Below are 25,736 nucleotides of genomic sequence, written 5' to 3'. Positions count from 1 at the left end.
TATTACACACTGTTTTACACACAATGTATATATTAGTATTACACACTGTATATATTAGTATTACACACTGTATTACACACAATGTATATATTAGTATTACACACAATGTTATTTAGTATTACACACAATGTATATATTAATATGTATTACACACAATATATATTAGTATTACACACACAATGTATTATTAGTATTACACACTGTATTGTATATATTAGTATTACACACTGTATTACAATGTATATACTAGTATTACACACTGTATTACACACAATGTATTTATTAGTATTACACACTGTATTACACACAATGTATATATTAGTATTACACACTGTTTTACACACAATGTATATATTAATATTACACACTATACATTAATGTATTACACACTGTATTACACACTGTTTTACACACAATGTATATATTAGTATTACACACTGTATTACACACAATGTATACATTAATATTACACACTGTATTACACACAATGTATATATTAGTATTACACACTGTATTACACACTGTATTACACACAATGTATATATTAGTATTACACACTGTATTACACACTGTATTACACACAATGTATACATTAATATTACACACTGTATTACACACAATGTATATATTAGTATTACACACTGTATTACACACAATCTATATACTAGTATTAACACTGTATTACAAAAATGTATATATTAATATTACACACTGTATTACACACAATGTATATATTAGTATTACACACTGTATTACACACAATCTATATACTAGTATTAACACTGTATTACACAAAATGTATATATTAGTATTACACACTGTATTACACACTGTATTACACACAATGTATATATTAGTATTACACACTGTATTACACAATGTATATATTAGTATTACACACGATGTATATATTAGTATTACACACTGTATTACACACAATGTATATATTAGTATTACACACTGTATTACACACAATGTATATATTAGTATTACACACAATGTATATATTAGTATTACACACTGTATTACACACAATGTATATATTAGTATTACACACAATGTATATATTAGTATTACACACTGTATTACGCACTGTATTAGACACAATGTATATATTAGTTTTACACACTGTATTACACACAATGTATATATTAGTATTACACACTGTATTACACACAATGTATATATTAGTATTACACACTGTATTACACACAATGTATATATTAGTATTACACACTGTATTACACACAATGTATATATTAGTATTACACACTGTATTACACACAATGTATATATTAGTATTACACACTGTATTACACACAATGTATATATTAGTATTACACATTGTATTACACACTGTTTTACACACAATGTATATATTAATATTACACACTATATCACACACTGTATTACACACAATGTATATACTAGTATTACACACTGTATTACACACAATGTATATATTAGTATTGCACACTATTATACACAATGTATATATTAGTATTACACGCTGTATTACACACAATGTATATATTAGTATTACACACTGTATTACACACAATGTATATATTAGTATTACACACTGTATTACACACTGTATTACACACAATGTATATATTAGTATTACACACTGTATTACACACAATGTATATACTAGTATTGCACACTGTATTACACACTGTATTACACACAATGTATATATTAGTATTACACAGTGTTTTACACACAATGTATATATTAGTATTACACAGTGTTTTACACACAATGTATATATTAGTATTACACACTGTATTACACACTGTTTTACACACAATGTATATATTAGTATTACACACTGTAAATGAACAATATGTTTGAGCAACAATAATAATATATTAACAAAAACAATTCTACATAGAAAATAATACACAGAAAATGCAACAATTAAGAAATGTAATCTATTGGGCTTATGGGTTTATGTGTATGACATGTTGGGAGCTTTTGTCTCTGTTATACTATAAAAGGGCAGGACGTATAACCTGCAGCAACATCTATCATCTCTACGTTTTCTCCTAACAACTTCTCTCTCCAGGTGGGGTGGGCATCGCGGCCACCCAGCTGTGCCAGACAGTGAAGGACGTGACCGTGTTCGGGACGGCGTCGGCCAGTAAGCACGAGACCATCAGCCAGGGCGGAGTCACACACTGCATTGACTACCGTACACGGGACTACGTGGAGGAGGTCCGCAAGATCAGCCCCAAAGGTGAGAGGTCAGGGGTCATCTGACCTATTTTACAGCACTGAGATGGGCTGCGTTTCAAATGGAACCCCAATGCCTACAGTGAGGGGGGAAAGTATTTGATCCCCTGCTGATTTTGTATGTTTTCCCACTGACAAAGAAATTATCAGTCTATAATTTTAATGGTAGGTTTATTTGAACAGTGAGAGACAGAATAACAACAAAAAAATCCAGAAAAACGCATGTCAAAAATGTTATAAATTGATTTGCATTTTAATGAGGGAAATAAGTACTTGACCCACTCTCAATCAGAAATATTTCTGGCTCCCAGGTGTCTTTTATACAGGTAACGAGCCGAGATTAGGAGCACACTCTTAAAGGGAGTGCTCCTAATCTCAGTTTGTTACCTGTATAAAAGACACCTGTCCACAGAAGCAATCAATCAATCAGATTCCAAACTCTCCACCTTGGCCAAGACCAAAGAGCTCTCTAAGGATGTCAGGGACAAGATTGTAGACCTACACAAGGCTTGAATGGGCTACAAGACCATCGCCAAGCAGCTTGGTGAGAAGGTGACAACAGTTGGTGCGATTATTTGCAAATGGAAGAAACACAAAATAATTGTCAGTCTCCCTCGGCCTGGGGCCCCATGCAAGATCTCACCTCGTGGAGTTGCAATGATCATGAGTACGGTGAGGAATCAACACCGAACTACACGGGAGGATCGTGTCAATGATCTCAAGGCAGCTGGGACCATAGTCACCAAGAAAACAATTGGTAACACACTACGCCGTGAAGCACTGAAATCCTGCAGCGCCCGCAAGGTCCCTCTGCTCAAGAAAGCACATATACATGCCCGTCTGAAGTTTGCCAATGAACATCTGAATGATTCAGAGGACAACTGGGTGAAAGTATTGTGGTCAGATGAGACCAAAATGGAGCTCTTTGGCATCAACTAGACTCGCTGTGTTTGGAGGAGGAATGCTGCCTGTGACCCCAAGAACACCATCCCCACTGTCAAACATGGAGGTGGAAACATTATGCTTTCGGGGTGTTTTTCTGCTAAGGGGACAAGACAACTTTACCGCATCAAAGGGACGATGGATGGGGCCATGTACCGTCAAATCTTGGGTGAGAACCTCCTTCCCTCAGCCAGGGCATTGAAAATGGGTCGTGGATGGGTATTCCAGCATGACAATGACCCAAAACACACAACCAAGGCAACAAAGGAGTGGCTCAAGAAGAAGCACATAAAGGTCCTGGAGGGGCCTAGCCGGTCTCCAGACCTTAATCCCATAGAACATCTGTGGAGGGAGCTGAAGGTTCGAGTTGCCAAACGTCAGCCTCGAAACCTTAATGACTTGGAGAAGATCTGCAAAGAGGAGTGGGACAAAATCCCTCCTGAGATGTGTGCAAACCTGGTGGCCGTCTACAAGAAACGTCTGACCTCTGATTGCCAACAAGGATTTTGCCACCAAGTACTAAGTCATGTTTTGCAGAGGGGCCAAATACTTATTTCCCTCATTAAAATGCAAATCAATTTATAAAAATGTTGACATGCGTTTTTCTGGATTTTTGTTGTTGTTATTCTGTCTCTCACTGTTCAAATAACCCTACCATTAAAATTATAGACTGATCATTTCTTTGTCAGTGGGCAAACGTACAAAATCAGCAGGGGATCAAATACTTTTTTCCCTCACTGTATATAGTGCACCCTATGGGCCCTAGTCGAAAGTAGTTCACTACATAGGGAATAGGGCGCCATTTGGGACACAAGCATGGTGTGACCCATAATTTCCACAATATGAGCCATGAGATACATATACTGAGATGACTAATGGGCCCTGGGTCATGCAGCCGTTGGTCCTAAGGAATACTCTGTAGTTGCAGTGTTGTGTTCGTAAAATTGTGTTGGTCTTCCATTTGCAGATAACAAACTGCTAGATGTTTCCATTTCGCTGTGTCACGACTCTCAGCCCTGATAGCTGGGGTGCATTTGAGACGGTCGGAGGTGTAATAGGCACTAAGACAGAAAAGTGTTTTTCCACTCAGACAAAGTATTTGAGAAGCCTGTGACTCAGTGTGGATCACATCCCCCAACGTATCCCCAAGGCCAGGGCACATAAGATTCGTCCCGCTTTCTGCCTTAGGAGACATTCAATTCATCGCTCATCACCAAAACAGAACGTCCTCCAATTCCTCACTCTTTACTCACTTACCTCTGGTTACATAGAAGCAGGGTGGAGGATTTTATACCAGGAGCTCACTTGGTAGTACCCCTCCCAGCAGCAGCAGCGAGACAGAGAGAGAGAGAGACAGAGACAGAGAGAGAGAGAGGTGTGACTGACATTTTGGACAGACGAACATGTCAAATTAGTGGCAGGGATCGATGAGAAGTTTGTCAGTCTGTGTGACTGTGGCTCAGTTTAGGGCAGGGTCCTCCTGAAAGCCTTGAGAATCAATGGGCCTATCAGCTAATGGACCGAGGAGAGGAGAGGAGAGGAGAGGAGAGGAGAGGAGAGGAGAGGAGAGGAGAGGAGAGGAGAGGAGAGGAGAGGAGAGGAGAGGAGAGGAGAGGAGAGGAGAGGAGAGGAGAGGAGAGGAGAGGACTAACCCACTTTAAGGAGACCCACATTCACTGAAAAAAACATAATTGGGAAAGATCAAGGCAGCATGAGCAAATATATATAATACGTTGCTTTAGTTGGTTATTTATTCTCTCTGAGAAATCACTACCTGGGAATGGAAGTCCAACAGTCTAGGATGGGATGATGTTTATTCCTTGTCTTATCAGTGACATTAAAATGAGTAGAATTCCAGCGTTCTCTCCCCCTCCCGTCGTTTGGCATATGTATGAACTGCTCTGCAAAAACATAGCAAAGCATGCCCTCCTCCCTCTACACCACCGGCATTCTAATATGATACCAACCAAGCAACATTGAGCTGTACTGACTACCTCTCACTGTCCTTTCCCCCTCTCCTCTCCTCTCCTCTCCTCTCCTCTCCTCTCCTCTCCTCTCCTCTCCTCTCCTCTCCTCTCCTCTCCTCTCCTCTCCTCTCCTCTCCTCTCCTCTCCTCTCCTCTCCTCTCCTCTCCTCTCCTCTCCTCCAGGGCTGGATATTGTGCTGGATCCTCTGGGAGGCTCAGACACCCACAAGGCGTACAACCTGCTGAAACCCATGGGCAAGCTCATCACCTACGGTGAGACAGGAAGGACAAAAGACCTCAATCATACTTTGCTTTATTTCAACACATATCAATACCAGTGGTTTAGAACACAAATAGCACAGTGTGCACAAAACACACACAAAGGGGTATTAGGCCCTTCCTGGGTGCCCTGCTTCCCTACAGAGGTCCATGTCCTCAGTGTGTGTGTGTGTGTGTGTGTGTGTGTGTGTGTGTGTGTGTGTGTGTGTGTGTGTGTGTGTGTGTGTGTGTGTGTGTGTGTGTGTGTGTGTGTGTGTGTGTGTGTGTGTGTGTGTGTGTGTGTGTGTGTGTGTGTGTGTGGGAAGGCCTCTGTAGTCTCGCTCTGTGATGATGCCAGTTTGCAGCGGGCATGGCATGCATGGGACAGTGGGCTGGGGAGGCATGCCTAGAGAACAGGGCCTTGCCTTCTGCATGTTGCAAAGAAGACTAACCAACTACCCAGCATGGTGGTCCCACCCTGATCCATTCACCCACTCAACCCTTCTCTATCCCCCACCACTCCCCCTCCCTCCTTGCTGCTCCTCTACCAGTTTATCAGAAGTATGCATGGCGGGACAATGGGCGTTCTATCCACACGGAACCTGGAATGTCTGAATGTAGCAGACTGAAAACCTCTCCAGCTCCCCCTCCTCTCTCTAAGCACGCTTTTGTGTCCCATCCACGGGAGAGAGGGAGATCGTGAAAGAGAGAGGATGAGACAGAGCGAGAAAGAGAGAGAGAAAGAGAGAGAGAGAGGAGGGCAGAGAAGGTTATGAGAACAGAGATTGAGAGAGAAAAGGGGATGTGTGGAAAGTGAGGCTGGGAGGGAGAAACGAGGACAGCGAGAGGGAACGGGAAAGAGACTAAGAGCATAAAGGAAGAGACGCAGAACGAGGGAAAGAAAAGAGGAGGAGAGGAGGGAGTGGGTGGGTGGGATGGTGGGTGGGTGGGTGGGATGGTTTTGGGTGGGTGGGTGGGTGTAGGATTGTAGGCTATGTGGTACCTGCCAGGACCTCAACCTGGCAATAGAACTGTCCATCGGGAAAATGGCACTGAAAATGGGACATACTGAAAATATAATGTTTAAGAGAGATAAAAGAGGGGGACCCGGTGAAAACAAAGTTGAGGGCAGAGAGGGTAAGGCCAGAGCAAGGGAGGTAGAGGGAGAAAGAGGGAGTTGGGGTAGATAATGAGACTGAAGTGGACTGGGGAACAATGGCTGATCAGTCAATCAATTATACACAGACCCAAACTGAGACCCCTGCCCCATTCTCGCACACACACACACACACACACACACACACACACACACACACACACACACACACACACACACACACACACACACACACACACACACACACACACACACACACACACACACACACACACACTATTACATGCAAACCCGTTTTAACGCATTAACACCCTTTAACCCTTTGTGCTCTCTCCCCTTGCAGGTGCAGCTAACATGCTAGCAGGCCAGAAGAAGAACCTTCTGGCAGTGGCTAAGACCTGGTACCACCAGTTCTCCATCCACACGCTCAGCCTGATCCAGAACAACAAGTCAGTGTGTGGCTTCCACCTGGGCTACCTGGACGGCGAGGTGGAGGTCATCCTGCAGGCCATGACCACCATCCTGGACCTCTATAGGCAGGGCAAGATCAAACCACGCATCGACTCCACCTATCACCTCGAACAGGTGGGTGTGTGTGGGTGGGTGTGCGTTTGTGTTCTTGTGCGTTTGTGTGTGTGCATGTGTGTGTGTATGGTTGGGCGTGGCTCTATGAGACCGGATGAGATTAGGCACATGTGTCTGTGAATAAAAGTCTCTCCCTCCATCAGATGTCCCTTTGAGTGAAAGACAGAATCCGATTGACAGAAAGAGGGATAGAGGGAGGGTGAGAGAAGGGGAGAGAGGGGGAAGAAAGAGGGGATTGATATGTTCATTGGTTAATGCTAGGGCCAGTCAATGGTTAAGGCCTGTGAAACTGACCAGAGAGAAGTGTTTCTCTCGTTCTCTCTCTCTCTCCCTCTCTCTCTCTCTCTCTCTCTCTCTGTCTCTGTCTCTCTCTCTCTCGGTCTCTCTTGCTCTTTCGGTCTCTCTCTCTCTCTCGGTCTCTCTCTCTTGGTCTCTCTCTCTCTGTCTGTCTGTACTCTCTATTCTCTCTCTTACTCCGCCTCACACCCTCCCTTTCTCTCTGTGTATCTTTTTCTCATTTTCTCTCCTGTTGCCATGGTAACCTCCGTTGGTCTGCCAGCGCTTCTGTCTTAGGGAGTGGCTCCGGGTATGACAGCGAGAGACCGAATGGGATGAAGGAGTGGAGGACGGAAGAGGGTAGATGAGAGAAGGATAGAGAAATGTGGTGGATAGAGTTCAAGGAAAGATGATTGCAACAGGAAGTGGCATGTAGTAATAGCTGTTACAATTCCTCTAAATTATATTACATATCATCAGCATAAAACAGCTCTTAAACTTGAATTGATAAGATGGTCAATCGATTCAGGTGACCTGGGGGACCCAGACACCACACCCTAACTCCATCACCCCCCCCCCCACCCCCACCCCCACCTATCCTGACCCGCTCCATGTCTGCACTATTAATCAACGAACATGTTAACACAGCATGTGTAAGAGCCTGGTGCCTCATATTGAGCAACTCCGTCAGGGCTTTGTACTATAGGGCAAATCAAATCAAACTGTATTAGTCACATGCGCCGAATACAACAGGTGTAGTAGACCTTACAGTGAAATGCTGAATACAACAGGTGTAGTAGACCTTACAGTGAAATGCTGAATACAACAGGTGTAGTAGACCTTACAGTGAAATGCCGAATACAACAGGTGTAGTAGACCTTACAGTGAAATGCTGAATACAACAGGTGTAGTAGACCTTACAGTGAAATGCTGAATACAACAGGTGTAGTAGACCTTACAGTGAAATGCTGAATACAACAGGTGTAGTAGACCTTACAGTGAAATGCTGAATACAACAGGTGTAGTAGACCTTACAGTGAAATGCTGAATACAACAGGTGTAGTAGACCTTACAGTGAAATGCTTACCTACGAGCCCCTAACCGACAGTGCAGTTTCAAGAAATATGGATGAGAATAAGAAATAAAAATAACAAGTAATTAAAGAGGAGCAGTGAAAAAAATAACAGTATATAAGAGGGTGGTGCCGGTACATCAGCTCTGATGTCTAGAGGGTCTTACCGTTCTCAGACAGACAGTGCTTCTAGTTGTGATTATTAGTGCATACATTGCAGAGAGGTAGGGAGCCGCTCGCTGTGAGAACAATCAAAGCTAGACGGCAGAGGAAGACTTTCAGAGAGAGAGAGAGAGAGAGAGCGAGAGGAGCAGTGAGTGACTGAAGGCTGGATGCTTGAGTACGTACAACAATTGCAGTGCTGCTTCAGTAATTGGGCTGGTTGTGGTTTCACTCACACAAGCTGCACTTACGAATCCCTGGCGTCCCCGCCCCTGATCACCACACCTCCGTCGTCTCAGTCCTCTCCTCCTCCTCCTCCTCCACCACCTCTTCCTCCTCCCCTTCATAGGTTTTTCATTAAAGGGATGCTCCAGAGCTTTTGTATAATATCAGCCAGTCTCACGGTCGTTGGTTGAAGTAATGGACCCAAGGCGCAGTGTGCATAGAGTTCCGTGTTCATTGGATGAAGCTCATGTTTATTGGAGAAAACCATAAAGCGCAATACGAAACGTGAAACTCACGTAGTGCTCGCAGGCAACTAGACATAGACAGGATCCCACAAAAACCCAGTGGGAAAAGGCTGCCTAAATATGAACCCCAATACAGAAACAGCGATAGACAGCTGCCTCTGATTGGGAACCACACCAGGCCAACATAGAAATGAAAAAACGAGACTACCCACCCGAGTCACACCCTGACCTAACCAGAAAAGAGAATAAAAAGGATCTTTAAGGTCAGGGCGTGACAGCCAGTAGTTTTGAAAGTAGTGTTCACGAGTCAAAATAGGTCCCCGGAAATTGTGCACAATTGTGTACTACCATTTATCATGGTATGTTTCGTCCTGAAAAATAAAATAAAAATATATTAATTAATTAATATATATATATATATATATATATATATATATATATATATATATATATATATATATATAGAGAGAGAGAGAGAGCATTTTTGGGCAATTCGTATGATATGTTACTACTTCCAATTCGTACAATATGTTACACATTTGTAAGTGCTTAAGATCCCGGACTGTCCATCTGAATATCACCTGAATATCACCTCTTCCTCCTTAACTCCGACATGACTCCCCCTCTTCTATGCCTGTGTGTGTGTGTGTGTGTGTGTGTGTGTGTGTGTGTGTGTGTGTGTGTGTGTGTGTGTGTGTGTGTGTGTGTGTGTGTGTGTGTGTGTGTGTGTGTGTGTGTGTGTGTGTGTGTGTGTGTGTGTGTGTGTGTCAGGGCCAAGCCTTGACAAGGCTTTGGGTTGCTAGGAGATGGCCCTCTGTTGCCGTGGCATTGGTCGTTCGGTGGCCTGCCTGCCTGCCTGTGCGGGCTGGCGTGGGTGGGGGGTAGAAGGGAGGGGTGGAGAGCAGAGGAGGCTGGTAGGATGATCTATAAGAGGATGGGCTCACTGTAATGGCTGGAATGGATTAAATGAAACGGTATCAAACACATCAAAACCATGTTGGACTCCGTTCCATGAATTCCATTCCGGCCATTACACAGAGCCCGTCCTCCTATTGCTTCTCCCACCAGCCTCTGATGGAGAGACAGACGCAGACATTAGGCAGAGACGAGCAGGTCGGTATAGGTTGGGGCTGGCTTGCCTAGGATCCGCCCCTTTGCCACTATGATTGACAAGTAGGCAGGACAGGAAGAAACCTATGGGTCAATCAACCCTGGCTGTGGCACAAACCTGGGGACCGGCCTCTGACGTGACACTGTGACAGGCACCTAGGAACCAGTAAGTCAATAATGGAAATGTGACATGATCAATACATTGTCCAGCTCTCAATGAGACCCCTACGTGTTATATACATAGGCAGTTTTACACTGAAGCACTTCCAAATGAAAATACATGTTGAATTTAGCAATGCATTTGAATGTTTAAACACAGAATACTGATTCTTAATTCCACCCAGTTTTTCTTCGTTCTTTCTCTCGATCTACACGATTCTCCATCTAAAGCTGTTGCTCTTGCTTTCGGTCTGTCAAGCACTGACTCAGGCTCACGTTTACGCCACCTCTCCCTCTCCATCTTTCTCCCTCTCTCTCAGTTATTAATACATCCTCCCACTAAAGTTTGTACAAACCTCACTCTCCCATGTTCTGATAATTGCCTGTAGTTTATGTTTTAAGGAGTGATAGACTGGGCAAGTTATGCTTGCGGTGCCTGGCATCATCTCCTTCTAAGGTTTGGGGAGCAATTTAGTGTGTGTGTGGAGGGGGGGGGGACAAACCAGCAGTCCTGGACACATGATGATAGATGGATATCTACTCTCCCTCCCCTTCTCTCACTGTCCATCGTTCGTTCGTTCATGTCTCTCTCTCTCTGCCTCTGCTTCTCTATCCAGGTGGGCGATGCCATGCGGAGAATGCAGGAGAGGAACAACATCGGCAAGGTGATCCTCATCACCGAGCCTATGCCAGAGGAGGAGAAGAAAGAGGAGCCTAAGAAAGAGGAGAAGAAGGAGGACAAGAAAAAGGAGGACAAGAAGAAAGACGACAAGAAGAAGGATGACTCCAAGAAGGAGGACAAGAAAGAAGAGAAGAAGAAGGACGAGCCGAAGAAGGAGGAGAAAAACGAGGAGAAAAGCGAGGTGAAGAAAGAGGAGAAGAAGGAGGAGCCCAAGAAAGAGGAGAAGTGAGAGTGAGGGATTGATGGATGGATGGATAGTCAGGCAGGCAGACCATCGGGGAGCTCTTGTCCTGGGAGCAGGGGTTTGGTTTGGGAGGGGGTGACAGGGCAGGGGAAATGTGGTAGGGGAGGGAAATGGGGTGGAAAAGTGGTGTGTGTGGGTTGGACTTGGGAGAGCGAGGGATGGGGGTGGGCTTTACAGACTCATTGCACAGCAGTCAATCTGTCATCCCTACCATCATCTCTCAGACCCCTCCCCAGTCCACTCTGACAGCGAATACTCAGGCCTGGGCCTAAACCCACCCCTCCTCCCCTCTCTCTCCTCCCCCACTCAAGCAAGGGTCACTTTATTTCTGAATCCCCAGTGCACCTTAATGACAGCCGGACTCACAAAACAGTTCCCGCCCTCACCTCGCCACCATGGGAAAATGACCACTACTATTCGCTATCCTATGACTCATGTCATAACAGTCTGAAGGTGTTGCCTGTTGAGACCCCAGAGAGAGTCAGAGAGAGAGAGACACACAGAGGGACGGTGTGGGTATAATGCCCAGGCCTGGGGCGCATCACTGTTGCCTTGACAACGATAATTCGACCCATTCCAACTCACACAGTGCCCCTCCTCCCTCCATGTCGACTCCCACTATGCTAGATTGCTCTGCGCTGACTTCCACCTGCCACCTCTCCTTCCTCTCCCTCTACTGAGTTCCCCCTACCCTCTCCCTCTCCCTATGGTATAAACCCACAGACAGACCGACAAGACAGAACCACACCCACCCACCATCTCACATACGGTCCAGTGTTGTGTTATGTCACTGTGCATGAGTCAGTCAGTGTTTGCTTGTCTGTGATTGGCTATCAGCTCCCCTGGAGATGTTTGCATGGCTGTGTGATGCTTGACTCCAAAGCCAGTGGTTACAGAACTCCCCCGTCAATCACCACGACCCACTCTTTATTTCAGTATATAAAGAAAGGTTAGTGGCACGTCCCTTAAATGCCATGGCACTTCTAGTATCACACAGCTCCACCTCACAGCTGAGCCCGCACTACATGTCCCATAATCCTAGAGGTGACACACTAGAGACCAGACGATAGCGTGTGACAGGATGAAGCTCCAGACAGTGAATTAATGAGCCATTTGGTCCAGTATTCGATAGGGAGGGAGAAATCGGGGCTTAGTCTTGGCGCTCTGTAGTCACTGATGTTTCTAATGAACCAACTGTTGGCAAGCAGCGCACAGTGCCAATTAGGAGGGAAAATTGTTTCTCTTCAAACAAGGGGCACAAACACACACACACACACACACAGGACGATGTGTTCAAAGAGGCAGTGTTGTGTAGAGACACTAAAACATTTGAATGGAGTAAGATAGAGTGAATGCCACCCAGTTCCTTGATATCAGACCCTGTTGCTCCCCTGACATTCCACTCCTTTCACAGTGACCGCTCGCTCGCCTGTCCCTCGCCCCGATCTGGAACAGGGGAGTTTAGAAGGGTAAAAAAAAAACTCCTTCTGCTGTGCATTCTCACCCATCCCTCCCCCTTCTCCTTTCTCTCCATCTCTCTCTCTCTGTGGTCGGCATAGCAACAGGCAACAGGCTCGTCAGAGATGGCGCCGTGGTCTATTTCTCAGTCTATCTGAGTGAGTGAGTGAGCGAGTAGTAAAGTGTCTAATGAAACCCCCGGCTTTAGTACTGAAGCTGTAGTACAGAGCAGTAATATCAGGCTAACATCCTAGTTACTACACTCTACACTACTACACTCTGCATATTATGAGGACATTCAAGTCCGATATAGTCTGTGTGGGGGTGGCACACCTAGGGCCACAATCAATAGTTGGCCTCTCCCATACGAATGCACTGCTGCCCCTTGTGGACATAATTTAGAACAGCAAGACTGGTTTTCAGAAGTTGATTATAGGGGACTCATGTGTATCTATAAAGCAGGGTTTTGTTTTCAACCTCCTCTAAATTATATTGAATTAATCTGATAGTCATTCTTACGTCAGAGATGAATTGTCTATAATAAACCATGGACGGAAGCCAAACCCGTTATTAGCAGGAGCCCTGCAGTACGGACTTCAAAAACACCCCACTACTATCCCATTTGGAAAGATGTGAGAATCCATGCTCTTCACACACTTGCCTGTCTGCCTGCCTGTCTGTCTGTGATGCGTCTCAGACGGTGACTATAGTGACTTTGTAAAGAAGCTGTTGTGTTAGCATGAGTGGCCTCCCTCATGTCGTGTTGTCAGTCATTGTGTGTGTCCTCAGGTCGTTTGTCAGGTTACTAAAAAAAGACTCCCACCTGCCCCTCCGCAACCCCATTACAACCTCCCCTTCCTTACACTCTTTATCTGCTTCACAGCTATCTAGCTCTCTTTCTCTCTCTCCTCCCCTTCTCTGACGAGGCCAATGTTAAAGAGGACAGTTGGTATAGGTATTTTGCACTCTGCTCGCTGATCTTAATGTACTTCCAGGCATGGCAGTCCCACTCCAGTCCCGCTGGCTCTGAGTCCGCTCCGCTCTTTCCCCACTCAAAGAGACCATTACTGTATCTGCTGAAACTCACGGGAAGTACAGTGGAAGTGACACTTTTGCATGCACGCGAAACACAAGCACACATCTCCTCCTCCACCCTCTGCTAGCTTCTCCTGGGTGGCAGCTCAAATGAAACCATTCATTCATCCAGGGCTGTGAAAGTGTGACGACATGGTGTAGCGGGGACAGCAGTGGGCCTGGGACGGAGTGTGAGTGCCATGCCGGTGTGGGGAGTGAGTGTGTTCTGTCAGCTGTCTGCTGGGCTCCTTCTGTGAACCTGTGGACGGTGTTTCTGTTTTCTGAATGCCATGTGAGAAGCTAATGCTTCAGTAAAAGGATGTTTTACTTAATATGTTTTTTTTGTTTTTTTTTGTTGACCTGTGTTTTTTTGTTTTGTTTTCCAAGGGGTTTAAAGTTCAAAGTTCATACTCTTTACAGTGGGACCTGCCTAACTACATTCCTTTTCAATGTGATGAGCCTTTCTGTTGGGCCTGACCATTTGTGCCAAACTGTATGTACTCCTCTGTCAATGCCTTGACTACAACGGTGCATTCAATGAAAAAGAGAAGGAAAATGTTTTGTTTCTGGGTACTTTTCCTATGACCTTGAAGAAAAACAAGAACAATCTGTGTATGATTTCTGTCCCAAATGTTTATGGGTGCTGATAGAATTTTGCTACAGTTTACAAAAGGTTTTAGTCGTATCTGATTGGTCGGGGTCTTGCTCTCATGCCTCGATCCGAACACACACATACACACACACACACAGACACACAACCTTGTTGAGAGGCACCTCCCTCCATAGCCAAACTCCTCACAGTCCTCGCTGATCTCAGATCAGTGAAATGTGTCAACAGAGTATTATCAGGCCTCAAGACATCTACTACAACAAAGTTGACGCCCACATCAGTCGACAGGCCTATGCGTTTATAACCACACCATATAATCTCCATAACGGGGGTGAGTGCATGGACAAGGTGCATGGACGATTAGGCTGCACAGCAAAGCACACAAACTACAATCTTCCTAGAATTGTAACCCCCCACCCAAAATAAAACAATAACAAATAAGATAAATTAAACATCCATTTAAAAATATACATGACCAGGTGAATCGTTGAATCATGGACCATTTCCTTCATCCACCTCTCTCTAGTTGAGCTTTGTGAAACGCCACCATATGCCGGTTTCCTGTTTCTCTTAGCCTGATTCCAAATGGTTTGTATGGGATAAGAGAGAGAGGGAGGTAGCAGATGTGTAGGGGGATGTCATAGCGAGGCCATATTTCACAGCTGCACAGACAGAAACCCAGCTCTTGGTCTGTCCCAGGCGCAACATATCCGCCCGAAAGCCAATCCCAGTTCACATACAGCCTGTTGGTCTCAGACATTCCAGTATCCTCTATTGCACCTTGAGAGCTCTTTGGTTCGAGTCAATTATTAGTTAGCCAAAGCCCCGCCCTCTCCCCTCTCCATGCACACACTCACCGTACCATACACACACATCACATTAACATCTGGAATTCAATTGCATGCATCCAATGGCATGTGGTGCAGAGATTATATGTCATTTGATTCAATGTTTTTCTTCCTGTTTGATAGAACCAAAAGGTCTCTTAGTTGAACTCAGCTGCAGCACACGGGTGGGTGGGTGTAGTGAGTGGCTAGGGTGTGGGATGTAACTGGGTGTCAGAGAGGACAGGATTAATCTGATGTTGGCTGTGCCTGAGCCCTAACCCACTCCTCCCAATCCCTAGCGCCCGATTGCTTTTCCAGCTTGGTGAATCTACGCTGTGTGTCAGCTTGAATCGCTTTCCCAGCCAGACGCACATTCTTATGCAAGAGCTCTAAAACCAGAGACGGACGGTCCTTCTAAGAAACTAGGGCGTTTCATGCATTGGAAAACATCCCAGCTCCCAGCCATATTGTTCTAGATAACGGGTTCCCTTTGATTGGCAGTCTTAATGTCACTGTTTCACATTGTTTCTCACAGGTCATTCCAAACAGCTTCCCTTTTACTCTTGATTTGAGTACATCTGTTGTTCGTCTTTCTCTCTCTCTCTCTCTCTCTCTCTCTCTCTCTCTCTCTCTCTCTCTCTCTCTCTCTCTCTCTCTCTCTCTCTCTCTCTCTCTCTCTCTCTCTCTCTCTCTCTCTCTCTCTCTCTCTCTCTCTCTCTCTCTCTCTCTCTCTCTCTCTCTCTCTCTCTCTCTCTCTCTCTCTCTCACACACACTATATTGTCCTCCTTTCCAGTCTTGTGTCAATCGCAGTGCTTGGTGGAGTGTATTCCTAGTTAGAAAGATAATCCCAGTCTGGAGATTAACATCACATCCAGAGGCGTACAGCTCCCACCCGTCCACCCCACACACACATACCCTTTAGCCTAAAAGAAAACCACCCAACGTCTTCTGGCCGTCTCTGGCTCCTCATTAGCACTACAAACTGTCGCCAACTACCAACATATTCTACGACTATAGAAACGCTGTGAGTGTCTGGTGCATTTGGCTAGGCTTGTTTACGATATGTATGGTCCACTAGGATCTGTGTGTAGGTGACCCGGGAAACAAAGGCATGTGTGTATAGCTCATTATTCCTTCCACTGTATAGTTTAGTGGTGGCTCTGTGCAGAGGGAGTGCCTTTCCACCCCCATCATCACGGTGCCAACAGCAGCCAAATCACTGCACCTATACCTGCTCCCGCCCCCACTCCCTCGCCTCTCCTCACTGTACCCATAACCTCCTCTTCCCCCTATCTGACACTGTCAAGTCAGCCTCATAACCAGATGCACATGAACCCGTCTACGGGAAAGCTTCAGAAAAACAGGTCCGTTGTCACTTTCCCGTCCAGACAGCTCAGATTCCCACACACGGTTTACTGTGAGACAGCCATTCTGCCTCCACGTTGATTAGTTTGCTAGGTTTTTCGTTTCCTTCTCTCCTTCGGTCTGCGGTGTTGTTTTCCACTCTTCTACTAAGGTTGTCTCCACTTTTTTTATTTTATATATATATATATATATTTTTTAAACCCTTTGAATTGATGCTGCTTCTGTGCTTGATTGGGTTTCACTGCGTACGTGGGTGCCATGCTGTCCACAGCATGGGCTCGAGAGCTTGTAACGCTTCAATGTGTAATGTTACCATATGCCTTACATGTTTTCCAGGACTAATAAAAAAGCATAAGGGGAAGGAGAAAAAAAAAAAAAAAAGACTCGACCCTCGGAGCTGTGGCTTTGTTACTGTGTTATTGGGATGTTACTGCGAGGAAACAATGTGGAACCGCAGTGGCTTGATATTTTTATGGCTCAGGTATTTGAAGTGTGTGTACATAACGAACGGGGATGCTATCAGCGGCGGGGGTACAGAAAAGATACGGACGCTACTCGGTTACGGTAAGATAAAGACGGAATGTTCACTGTCAGAACACAGTACAGGTCAAATGAACAATAGCTGCCAGGACTAGTATTGGTCCAATGACAAATAGTAGCTCAAACACTTTTGTGTCACTACCATCTGTAAAATATCTGTGGAAATCATTTGGTCCTTGATTAAGCATGAACAACAGTACAACTACAAAACTCTTAAGAACCGAAAGGACTTCTCTCGTTAGCTTATTACTATACAGACTCACACAAGCGTTCAGCATTTCTTGGGAGTCTCGGGACAAGATACAGACAGATTCAATTCTTACAACACCGGAGAGAAACAAACACCTTGATAAAAAAAAACATAGATACGACTATCCTTGTCAGGTTTTGTTTCGGTCTTGAGACTTGGCAGGGGCCTCCTCAATCCCATGAGTCCTCAGTACTTCAGACAGTCGACTCAGATAGGTGGAGTCTGGATAACCATTCCTGTGTGGACACAAAATTACATTATAGCATATATCTCAAATGGCACCCTAATCCTACAATAGTGCACTGCTTTTGACCAGAGCGCTATAGGGCTTTCCTTACATAGGATACATCCTAAATGGCACCATACTCCCAAAAGTAGTGACCTATTAAAAGGGAATAGGGTGGCATTTGGGACACACACTAGGTAATAAAATGACCAGCACATAACATTGACCCCTGACTTTCTGCTCTTTACTGTTGCTATTTCAGTCGAGAGTCACTAATGGGTACTGTGACTCCAGTACTCACCCAGACTTGCCCCCATGCAGGCTGGTCTTGTGGGGGATGCTGTCCCAGCTGACCCTGGCCCCTGGCTCCCTGCCCGTCACAGTGAAGGTGAGGCCTAGCCTGAAGGCTTTCTCCAGCCGCGGGAGGAGTTTCCTGGTCCTCTCACATAGGGGAAGGTAGGCCTCAAATACTCCCCCCCGAAACGCAGAGCCAGGCGAGGGGTGGCCCCTCTACGACAAGAGAGGGACATGTGGCAGATAATGGGGTGTGTTCCACATTGTAAACGCCACAAGACAGTTTTAGGAGTTAAACATGACAGAACTTAGAAATGCAAAAGCAAGCAATTACTGACAAGGAATACTTAAGACTTAACATGTTAATATAAACTGATTTAATAATACCAAGAGTGAATTTGGATAGTTGACATGACACGTTTAAAATGTCAACTGTAATTGGCCCATCAGATAGCCTGGTAGAGAAGTCTTGCCCTTACCCCCTGAATGCCATCTGGGATGCAGTAGGTGATCTTAACGACGGCGTCTCTGCCATGGCCTGGCAGGCTGAAGGGCATCTCAGAGTAGCTCATGTTACCCTGGACGCCCTGTGGGACTGCCACCTCAGCCTTGGGGCAAACCCTGCATTGGACGTGGACTTTGAGAAGACACTGTGGGCACAGGGTCACCCCACACCCTGTCCTCTTCACTGACGCCCCACTCTCCCCACACACACAGATCTGTGTCCCTGCCCCAGACAGACTAGACCTTCCCGGGCCGTGACGTGTCAGAGCTGAACCTGACCTCTCCTGGTTCTCTGCTCCACTAGACTGTCTGTTGTTGTCCTTCTGGGTCACTCTGGACCTCAGGTTGCTTTCTTTTGGGGGCGTGACCATGTCTTGATTGGTACCGCCACCATTCACTGCTCCCGGCCTTCCTCCGTTGCCTATCGCTGAATGGCTGAGAAATGTGTCAGTCTTGCTCCCGTCTGCCTCCATGGTCCCGCCCCTCTCCACTTTCTCCTTTATGACAGGGTCTTTCCTCGCTGGTGATTGGCTAACAACTGTGTTCTTGTGTTCTGATTCGCTGTTCCTCGTCCTCTTGGAAGAATCACTCCTCTGGATGTTTTTCTTCTCCCTGTTGGCACCAGGCCCCTCCCTTCCCCCTCTCTGAGTCTCAGACATCCGCTGAGGGCTATTGGTCTGAAACTGTGTGGAGTTCTGGACCCCATTCACCTGAAATGGACTGGACTGATTCAAAGTGGTGGTATAGGGGACCGAGAAGTCCTCTTGTCCCCCCCCCTGGCCTGTCTCTCCAGGGAACACCTCCCTCAGTGCTGCCCCCACTTGAGAGCACAGCTGCTTGGGGCCGATCAGAAACACGCTCTCTCTCATTGTCTGGATGGAGACCTTTTTGAACCGTTGCCTCACCTCAGCACAACACACCTCTAAAGTCTCATCTGCTGGGTCAGACACGCCTAACTCAGCCAGAGGCAACTCTTGCAAACAGAAGTCTGTCTTCACCATGGCAACCAGCTTCTGAATCTCCAACTGACAGGTGCTCACCACAGATGACTCCGCCCCCATAAGGATGACAGTGATGTCACTGCTTTTGTCTGATTGGCTCTCCCTCATCTGCAGGTCAGAGGTCATGTCCTGTATACGGGTGGCGTAGGCCTCCTTCATGTAATTCCATATCACCATGGAGATGGTTAGCTCTGCACTGTAGGCATTTCTCCTGTCCAAGCTATTGGACCGCCTGGCTCTGGTTGTGGCTTTCTCAGCCTCACTCTGTCCTGGGTCCTGGACCTTGGACCTGGCCCGACCCGAGAAACTACTGGCCCGCTTTAGGGTGGATCCTGACCCAGAGGTTGAGATGGTGGTGGGGATGGTGCTGCCCCCTGACAAGGTGTTCAGAGTTGAGGTGAATGGGGCTGTCTCACCCTGCTGCCCAACGTGTGTTGGTATTGAGCTCAGGAAGAGTCCATTCTCCATAGAGGGGGTGAACAGGGGTTCACCTCTCCTGAACAGTATATCATCTCCACTACTCTGTGTACCTGGCCTGGAGAGTCCCCCAACACCTGACCCTGCTCTGTCTGAGCCAAACAGGTCATGGCCTAACATGGGTCCAAGGCCCGGTCGTATACTTGGAGATGTGTCCCCTACCGTCACTGTGTCCCTAGGTCTGGTCCCTAGCCCAGCCGGCCCTAATGCCTTGAAGCGGGGGGCAAACTTATACCCTCGGGCCCCCTCCGTCCTCCTCTCCGTCTCATATTGCTTCAGCAGCTTATCTACCCTGGCGTCCAGGGGTGTTCCTGCTGTGGAGGAGAGAGTGGGTGTGAGTCTCTCCTCTTCCCCTGGCTTGGAGGAACCAGATGTGGATGAGGGAGATGGTAACAAGCTGGCTACATCCTCCACCGCCTCCTCTCTCTCCCCCAGAAGGAGGACCTGTTTGGCTTCGGACACATCGCTGCTGTTGCCAACTAAGTAGATGTTCCGGTCATCCTCACTGAACAGCAACTTGGGCAGCCTGACCCGCAGGCCCTCCATGGCCCTGGACAGGCCTCCCCTGGGCGAGAGGACGCTCTTGGGCAGCTGGGCTCGCCGGAGCCTGGCCTCGTTCTCCTGGTAGAGCCGGCTCAGGTCCCCACGAGCCCCCCTCAGACGCTCCAGCTCCTGCCCAATGTCCCCCACTCCGGGGACTCTCTGTAGGAACAGGGTGGTCACTCCCTCTGCGGTCACGTCCACCACCTCTACCCCATGCTGGGTGAGGATCTCCTGGTACTCCTCTCCACACTGCCTCTGCAGGTATTGGAACAAGTCTGCATCCATGATCAGGGAGAGGTCCTCTTCCACCATGGGGGGTTCCTCAGACAGACACAGACCCACAGCACACCCCTTTGCCTGGGCTGTCCCATCCCACTCACAGCCCTGACCTCCAGACATAAAGTCCCTATGTGGACCTGAGCCTAGATCACTCTGCTCATCACCTCTCCTGTGATGGTCTGTCGCCTCCTGGGTATGAGTCCTCTTCGCTTGGTCCCTACTGCCTCTAGTAAGGACTCCCAGAACACCATTGGCCACAGGTAGGGTTGTATCTACGGAGGCCAGGACCGTAGGGAGCCCCAGTATTTGGGCCAGTGCAGCCTGAACCTGGGAGTAGAGGCCCTGCAAGGTGCAGAGCTGCTCTGGGTTGTTATAGTGGATCTGAACATCATGACTCCTGTCAAGGCTGGTCAATGCTGCCTTTCCTCCAGGTAGCTGGCTGTAATCCACAGTAACAGACATGCTCAAGATGACCTGAACGGGAGAGGGGGCGAAAGAGGGAGAGCATGTAAGTCTAAACAAAATGTGTCGCCTTTAAATTTTTTTTTTTTTTTTTACAAATACAGTCTCAACAACATACCTTATTTGGGTCCAGGTCTTTGTGAGGTTCACTCAAGGTGAGTTCATACTTCTTCCCGTCCACCTTCAGAATGTGTCGGCCATGTTGAAGCACGCTCCTTGCAACTGTGCGGGGTCACCAGAGTACAAGAGCTAGATCAATCTCAGTCAGAGAAACACCCTTACTAAGCACTCCTGCCCCTGGCCTCTCCTTGAAATGTATGCCAACACCAGAGCCCACAGTTAATCGATGATGACAGGCCACGAAGCATAATACATTGCATTTCCCAGTTAATTTGCAAATGGATGCAAAATGACGTTTAAAAAGAGTGGCTATGGTCAACGAGCCAGATGGAAATCTACTGAGAAGGAACTTAGCAGTAGCGACGATGTACGGTAGTTGTTACTTTATGACTCTACGTTATGGTGAAATAGTCCATTTATCACCATCAAATCTCCAGTCTCCTGATCTCACCAGCCCTCCCCTCCCAGGAGCCTCAGACACATTATATGCACACACACACACACACACACACACACACACACACACACACACACACACACACACACACACACACACACACACACACACACACACACACACACACCTACTGACCTCCAATGTCCTCAAAGGTGATGAGGGCAGAGACGGGTGTTGCCTTGACAATGGTGACAGATGCTATTTCCCCTCCTCCATTCCTGGCCCTCAGGAAGTAGATGTACAGCTTGTCTGTCAGTCGGTCCTCCTTTATATCAGTGGGCAGGCCACTCACCCTTACTGTCCTGCACTGCTCCGCCATCTGCTGGGCAAAACCGGGTTACTGACATACAGGAGGAAAACATAGGTGGGTACAGCAAGCCAAGTCTCCCTTCAAACAAAACCACTGATCGTAAATTGTCAATACATTTGTCATTGCCATGTAATAGGCCAACATAACACTTTTTTTTTGGTGGGGGTTATCTGGATATTTAATTAAATGACACCCTATACTGGGCGTTGCCACGAAACTTCATCAACATAATCAACAGAAACGTTGTTTTATTAAACTGCTCTGTCAACGGAGGTCATTGCTATGGAAACAGCTTGAGATACCGTTGATGTTGATAGTATACTGTGAAGAGAGATGTGCGAACTGTTCACATGGCAAGCGCACTGACTGCTTGAGGTTAAAGGAGGGTCCACAAAGAGCAATCGACCAGTAGGCACAGTATGCTTCAAATCACTTTCATCCACTGTTTCAGAAATACATTCCCTTCCCCGCTCTATAAAAGAGACCATCACTTTTACCATCAGATCACAACATCTGTGAAAATCAAAGGAATGGGTAAGTGTGACCACGGAGACTGGGAAAATGAAACTTCAAGGAAGTGCACAAATCCAACGACACAATCTAAAATGACCTCAAAGTAGAGCTCTTCGAGGCATTGCTTTTTTCCCACGACGATATCAACGCAAATATCCTTACCGTAACTGTTTTAGAAGCCTCTCATAGCTCTCGTCTCGCACCAAAGACGTGGACGTACTTCACTTACATGTTCAAAACATGGATGGAAAGTGAAACTATGAAGTAGGAACTTGGGAGTTAAGAGTGTTGTTGATCTTCATTGCAAACGCCAGGGGGCGAACATAAGGCCAGGTTCACATGTCCAAAAAGGAATCAATGCATTGGTCAATTGAAAACCTAGATTAGAATTGTCCAGTAATGAGATACATTTGTCTTTCAACGAACCGTGTGTGTGTGTGTGTGTGTGTGTGTGTGTGTGTGTGTGTGTGTGTGTGTGTGTGTGTGTGTGTGTGTGTGTGTGTGTGTGTGTGTGTGTGTGTGTGTGTGTGTGTGTGTGTGGACATGGACGTGTTTAACTATACTTGTGAAGTCTCGACAAGAATAATAAATTAACCAACATTTGACCAACTGGGGACATTTTGTTGTTCCCCACAAGGTCAAATGCTATTTTCAGGGGTTTAAGGTTAAGGTTAGAATTAGTGTTAGGGTGAGAATTAGGTTAAGGGTTGGGGTTAGGAGCTAGAGTTACGGTTAAGGTTAGGTTTTCAGGTTAAGGTTAGGGTGAGGACGGCGCACAATTGGCCCAGCCTCATCCGGGTTAGGGGAGGGTTTGGCCGGGGTAGGCCATCATTGTAAATAAGAATTTGTTCTTAATTTGTTCTTAATGTTCTTAACTGACTTGCCTAGTTAAATAAAGTTTAATAAAAAAATAAAAAGGATAAGGGTACAGGTTAGGGTTAGAATTTTGAATAGGACTGAATTATGTGTCCCCACAAGGTTAGTTGTACAAATCAAATCAAATTGTATTTGCGCCGAATACAACCTTACCGTGAACTGCTTACTTACAAGCCCTTAACCAACAATGCAGTTCAAGAGATAGAGTTTACTATTTACTAAATAAACTGAAGTAAAACTTTTTTTTTAAATAACAAAAGAAAATGACACAACAATAACGAGGCTATATACAGGGGATACAGGTACCGAGTCAATATGCGGGGGTACAGATTAGTTGAGGTAATTTGTAAAGGGACTATGCATAGATAATAAACAGTGAGTAGCAGCAGTGTAAAATCAAAGGGGGGGGGGGGGTCTCAATGTAAATAGTAAGGGTGGACATTTGATTAATTGTTCAGCAGACTTATGGCTTGGGGGTAGATGCTGTTAAGGAGCCTTTTGGTCCTAGACTAGCCGCTCCGGTAACGCTTGCCATGCGGAAGCAGAGAGAACAGTTTATGACTTGGGTGTCTTTGACTATTTTTGGGGCCTTCCTCTGACACCGCCTAGTATATACAGTTGAAGTCGGAAGTTTACATACACTTAGGTTGGAGTCATTAAAACGAGTTTTTCAACCACTCCACAAATTTCTTGTTAACAAACTATAGTTTTGGCAAGTCGGTTAGGACATCTACTTTGCGCATGACACAAGTCATTTTTCCAATAATTGTTTACAGACAGATTATTTCACTTATAATTCACTGTATCATAATTCCAATGGGTCAAAGGTTTACATACTTTGACTGTGTCTTTAAACAGCTTGGAGAATTCCATAAAATTATCTCATGGCTTTAGGAAGTGTACCTGTGGATGTATTTCAAGGCCTACCTTCAAACTCATTGCCTCTTCGCTTGACATCATGGGAAAATCAAAGGAAATCAGCCAAGACCTCAGAAAAAAATATTGTAGACCTCCACAAGTCTGGTTCATCCTTGGGAGCAATTTCCAAACGCCTGAAGGTACCACGTTCATCTGTACAAACAATAGTATGCATGTATAAACAACATGGGACCACACAGCCATCATACCGGTCAGGAAGGAGACCCATTCTGTCTCTTAGAGATGAACGTACTTTGGTGTGAAAAGTGCAAATCAATCCCATAAAAACAGCAAAGGACCTTGTGAAGTTGCTGGAGAAAACAGGTACAAAAGTATCTATATCCACAGTAAACGAGTCCTATATTGACAACCTGAAAGGCCGCTCAGCAAGGAAGGAGCCACTGCTCTAAATCTGCCATTAAAAAAAGCAAGACTACGGTTTGCAACTGCACATGGGGACAAAAATCGTACTTGTTTGAGACATTTCCTTTGGTCTGATGAAACAAAAATAGAACTGTTTGGCCATAATGGCCATCGTTATGTTTGGAGGAAAAAGGGGGAGGCTTGCAAGCTGAAGAACATCATCCCAACCGTGAAGCACGGGGGTGGCAGCATCATGTTGTCGGGGTGTTTTGCTGTAGGAAGGACTGGTGCACTTCACAAAATAGATGGCATCATGATGATGGAAAATTATGTGGATATATTGAAGCAACATCTCAAGACATCATTCAGGAAGTTAAAGCTTGGTCGCAAATGGGTCTTCCAAATTGACAATGACTCCAAACATACTTCCAAAGTTGTGGCAAAAGGGCTTAAGGACAACACAGTCAAGGTATTGGAGTGGCCATCACAAAGCCCTGACTTCAATCCTATAGAAATGTTGTGGGCAGAACTGAAAACGTGTGTGTGAACAAGGAGGCCTACAAACCTGACTCAGTTACACCAGCTCTGTCAGGAGGAATGAGCCAAAATTTCCCCAACTTATTGTGGTAAGCTTGTGGAGGGCTATTCAAAACATTTGACCCAAGTTAAAGAATTTAAAGGCAATGCTACCAAATACTAATTGAGTGTATGTAAACTTCTGATCCACTGGGAATGTAATGAAAGAAATAAAAGCTTAAATAAATCATTCTCTCTACTATTATTCTGACATTTCACATTCTTAAAATAAAGTGGTGATCCTAACTGACCTAAGACAGGGAATGTCTACTAGGATTAAATGTCAGGAATAGTAAAAAAACTGAGTTTAAATGTATTTGGCTAAGGTGTATGTGAAACTTCTGAAACTTCAACTGTAGGTCCTGGAGGTCAGGAAGCTTGGCCCCAGTGATGTACTGGGCTGTACGCACC

General features: G+C 45.8%; 2 protein-coding genes across 2 annotated transcripts in view; one reads left to right on the top strand and one right to left on the bottom strand.

The window, feature by feature from the left end:
* LOC124016033 (synaptic vesicle membrane protein VAT-1 homolog) overlaps nucleotides 1–14,371 on the top strand; it is a 41,323-nt gene extending 26,952 nt beyond the window's left edge. Inside the window, exons 3-6 of the mRNA XM_046331551.1 lie at nucleotides 2,072–2,242; nucleotides 5,330–5,419; nucleotides 6,865–7,106; nucleotides 10,973–14,371. Of these exons, the coding sequence (XP_046187507.1) occupies nucleotides 2,072–2,242; nucleotides 5,330–5,419; nucleotides 6,865–7,106; nucleotides 10,973–11,266 (797 nt within the window). The 3' untranslated portion in view covers nucleotides 11,267–14,371. The remainder of the gene's footprint in view (nucleotides 1–2,071; nucleotides 2,243–5,329; nucleotides 5,420–6,864; nucleotides 7,107–10,972) is intronic.
* A 495-nt stretch (nucleotides 14,372–14,866) lies between these two features.
* On the bottom strand, nucleotides 14,867–22,887 carry LOC124016031. Its single transcript, XM_046331550.1, has 6 exons — nucleotides 22,755–22,887; nucleotides 21,905–22,088; nucleotides 21,311–21,414; nucleotides 18,406–21,204; nucleotides 17,934–18,142; nucleotides 14,867–17,642 (listed from the first exon to the last, which is right to left on the bottom strand). The coding sequence occupies exons 2-6, from the start codon at nucleotides 22,086–22,088 to the stop codon at nucleotides 17,537–17,539; spliced, it is 3,402 nt and encodes a 1,133-aa protein (XP_046187506.1). The 5' UTR covers nucleotides 22,755–22,887; the 3' UTR covers nucleotides 14,867–17,536.
* Between the last annotated feature and the right edge of the window lie 2,849 nt (nucleotides 22,888–25,736).

Source organism: Oncorhynchus gorbuscha, linkage group LG26 (assembly GCF_021184085.1).
Source record: "Oncorhynchus gorbuscha isolate QuinsamMale2020 ecotype Even-year linkage group LG26, OgorEven_v1.0, whole genome shotgun sequence".
Classification (NCBI taxonomy): Eukaryota; Metazoa; Chordata; class Actinopteri; order Salmoniformes; family Salmonidae; genus Oncorhynchus; species Oncorhynchus gorbuscha.
This window is presented reverse-complemented; position numbering and strand designations above follow the sequence as displayed.

Bases quoted from the DNA above. Each gene is read 5' to 3' on its own strand.
- LOC124016031 (XM_046331550.1), bottom strand. From the start codon at position 22,088: ATGGCGGAGCAGTGCAGGACAGTAAGGGTGAGTGGCCTGCCCACTGAT. The intron at 21,415-21,904 runs GTCAGTAGGTGT...GACCCCGCACAG, and splicing joins CACCTTTGAGGACATTGGAG to TTGCAAGGAGCGTGCTTCAA. The intron at 21,205-21,310 runs GTATGTTGTTGA...TCTCCCGTTCAG, and splicing joins AAGACCTGGACCCAAATAAG to GTCATCTTGAGCATGTCTGT.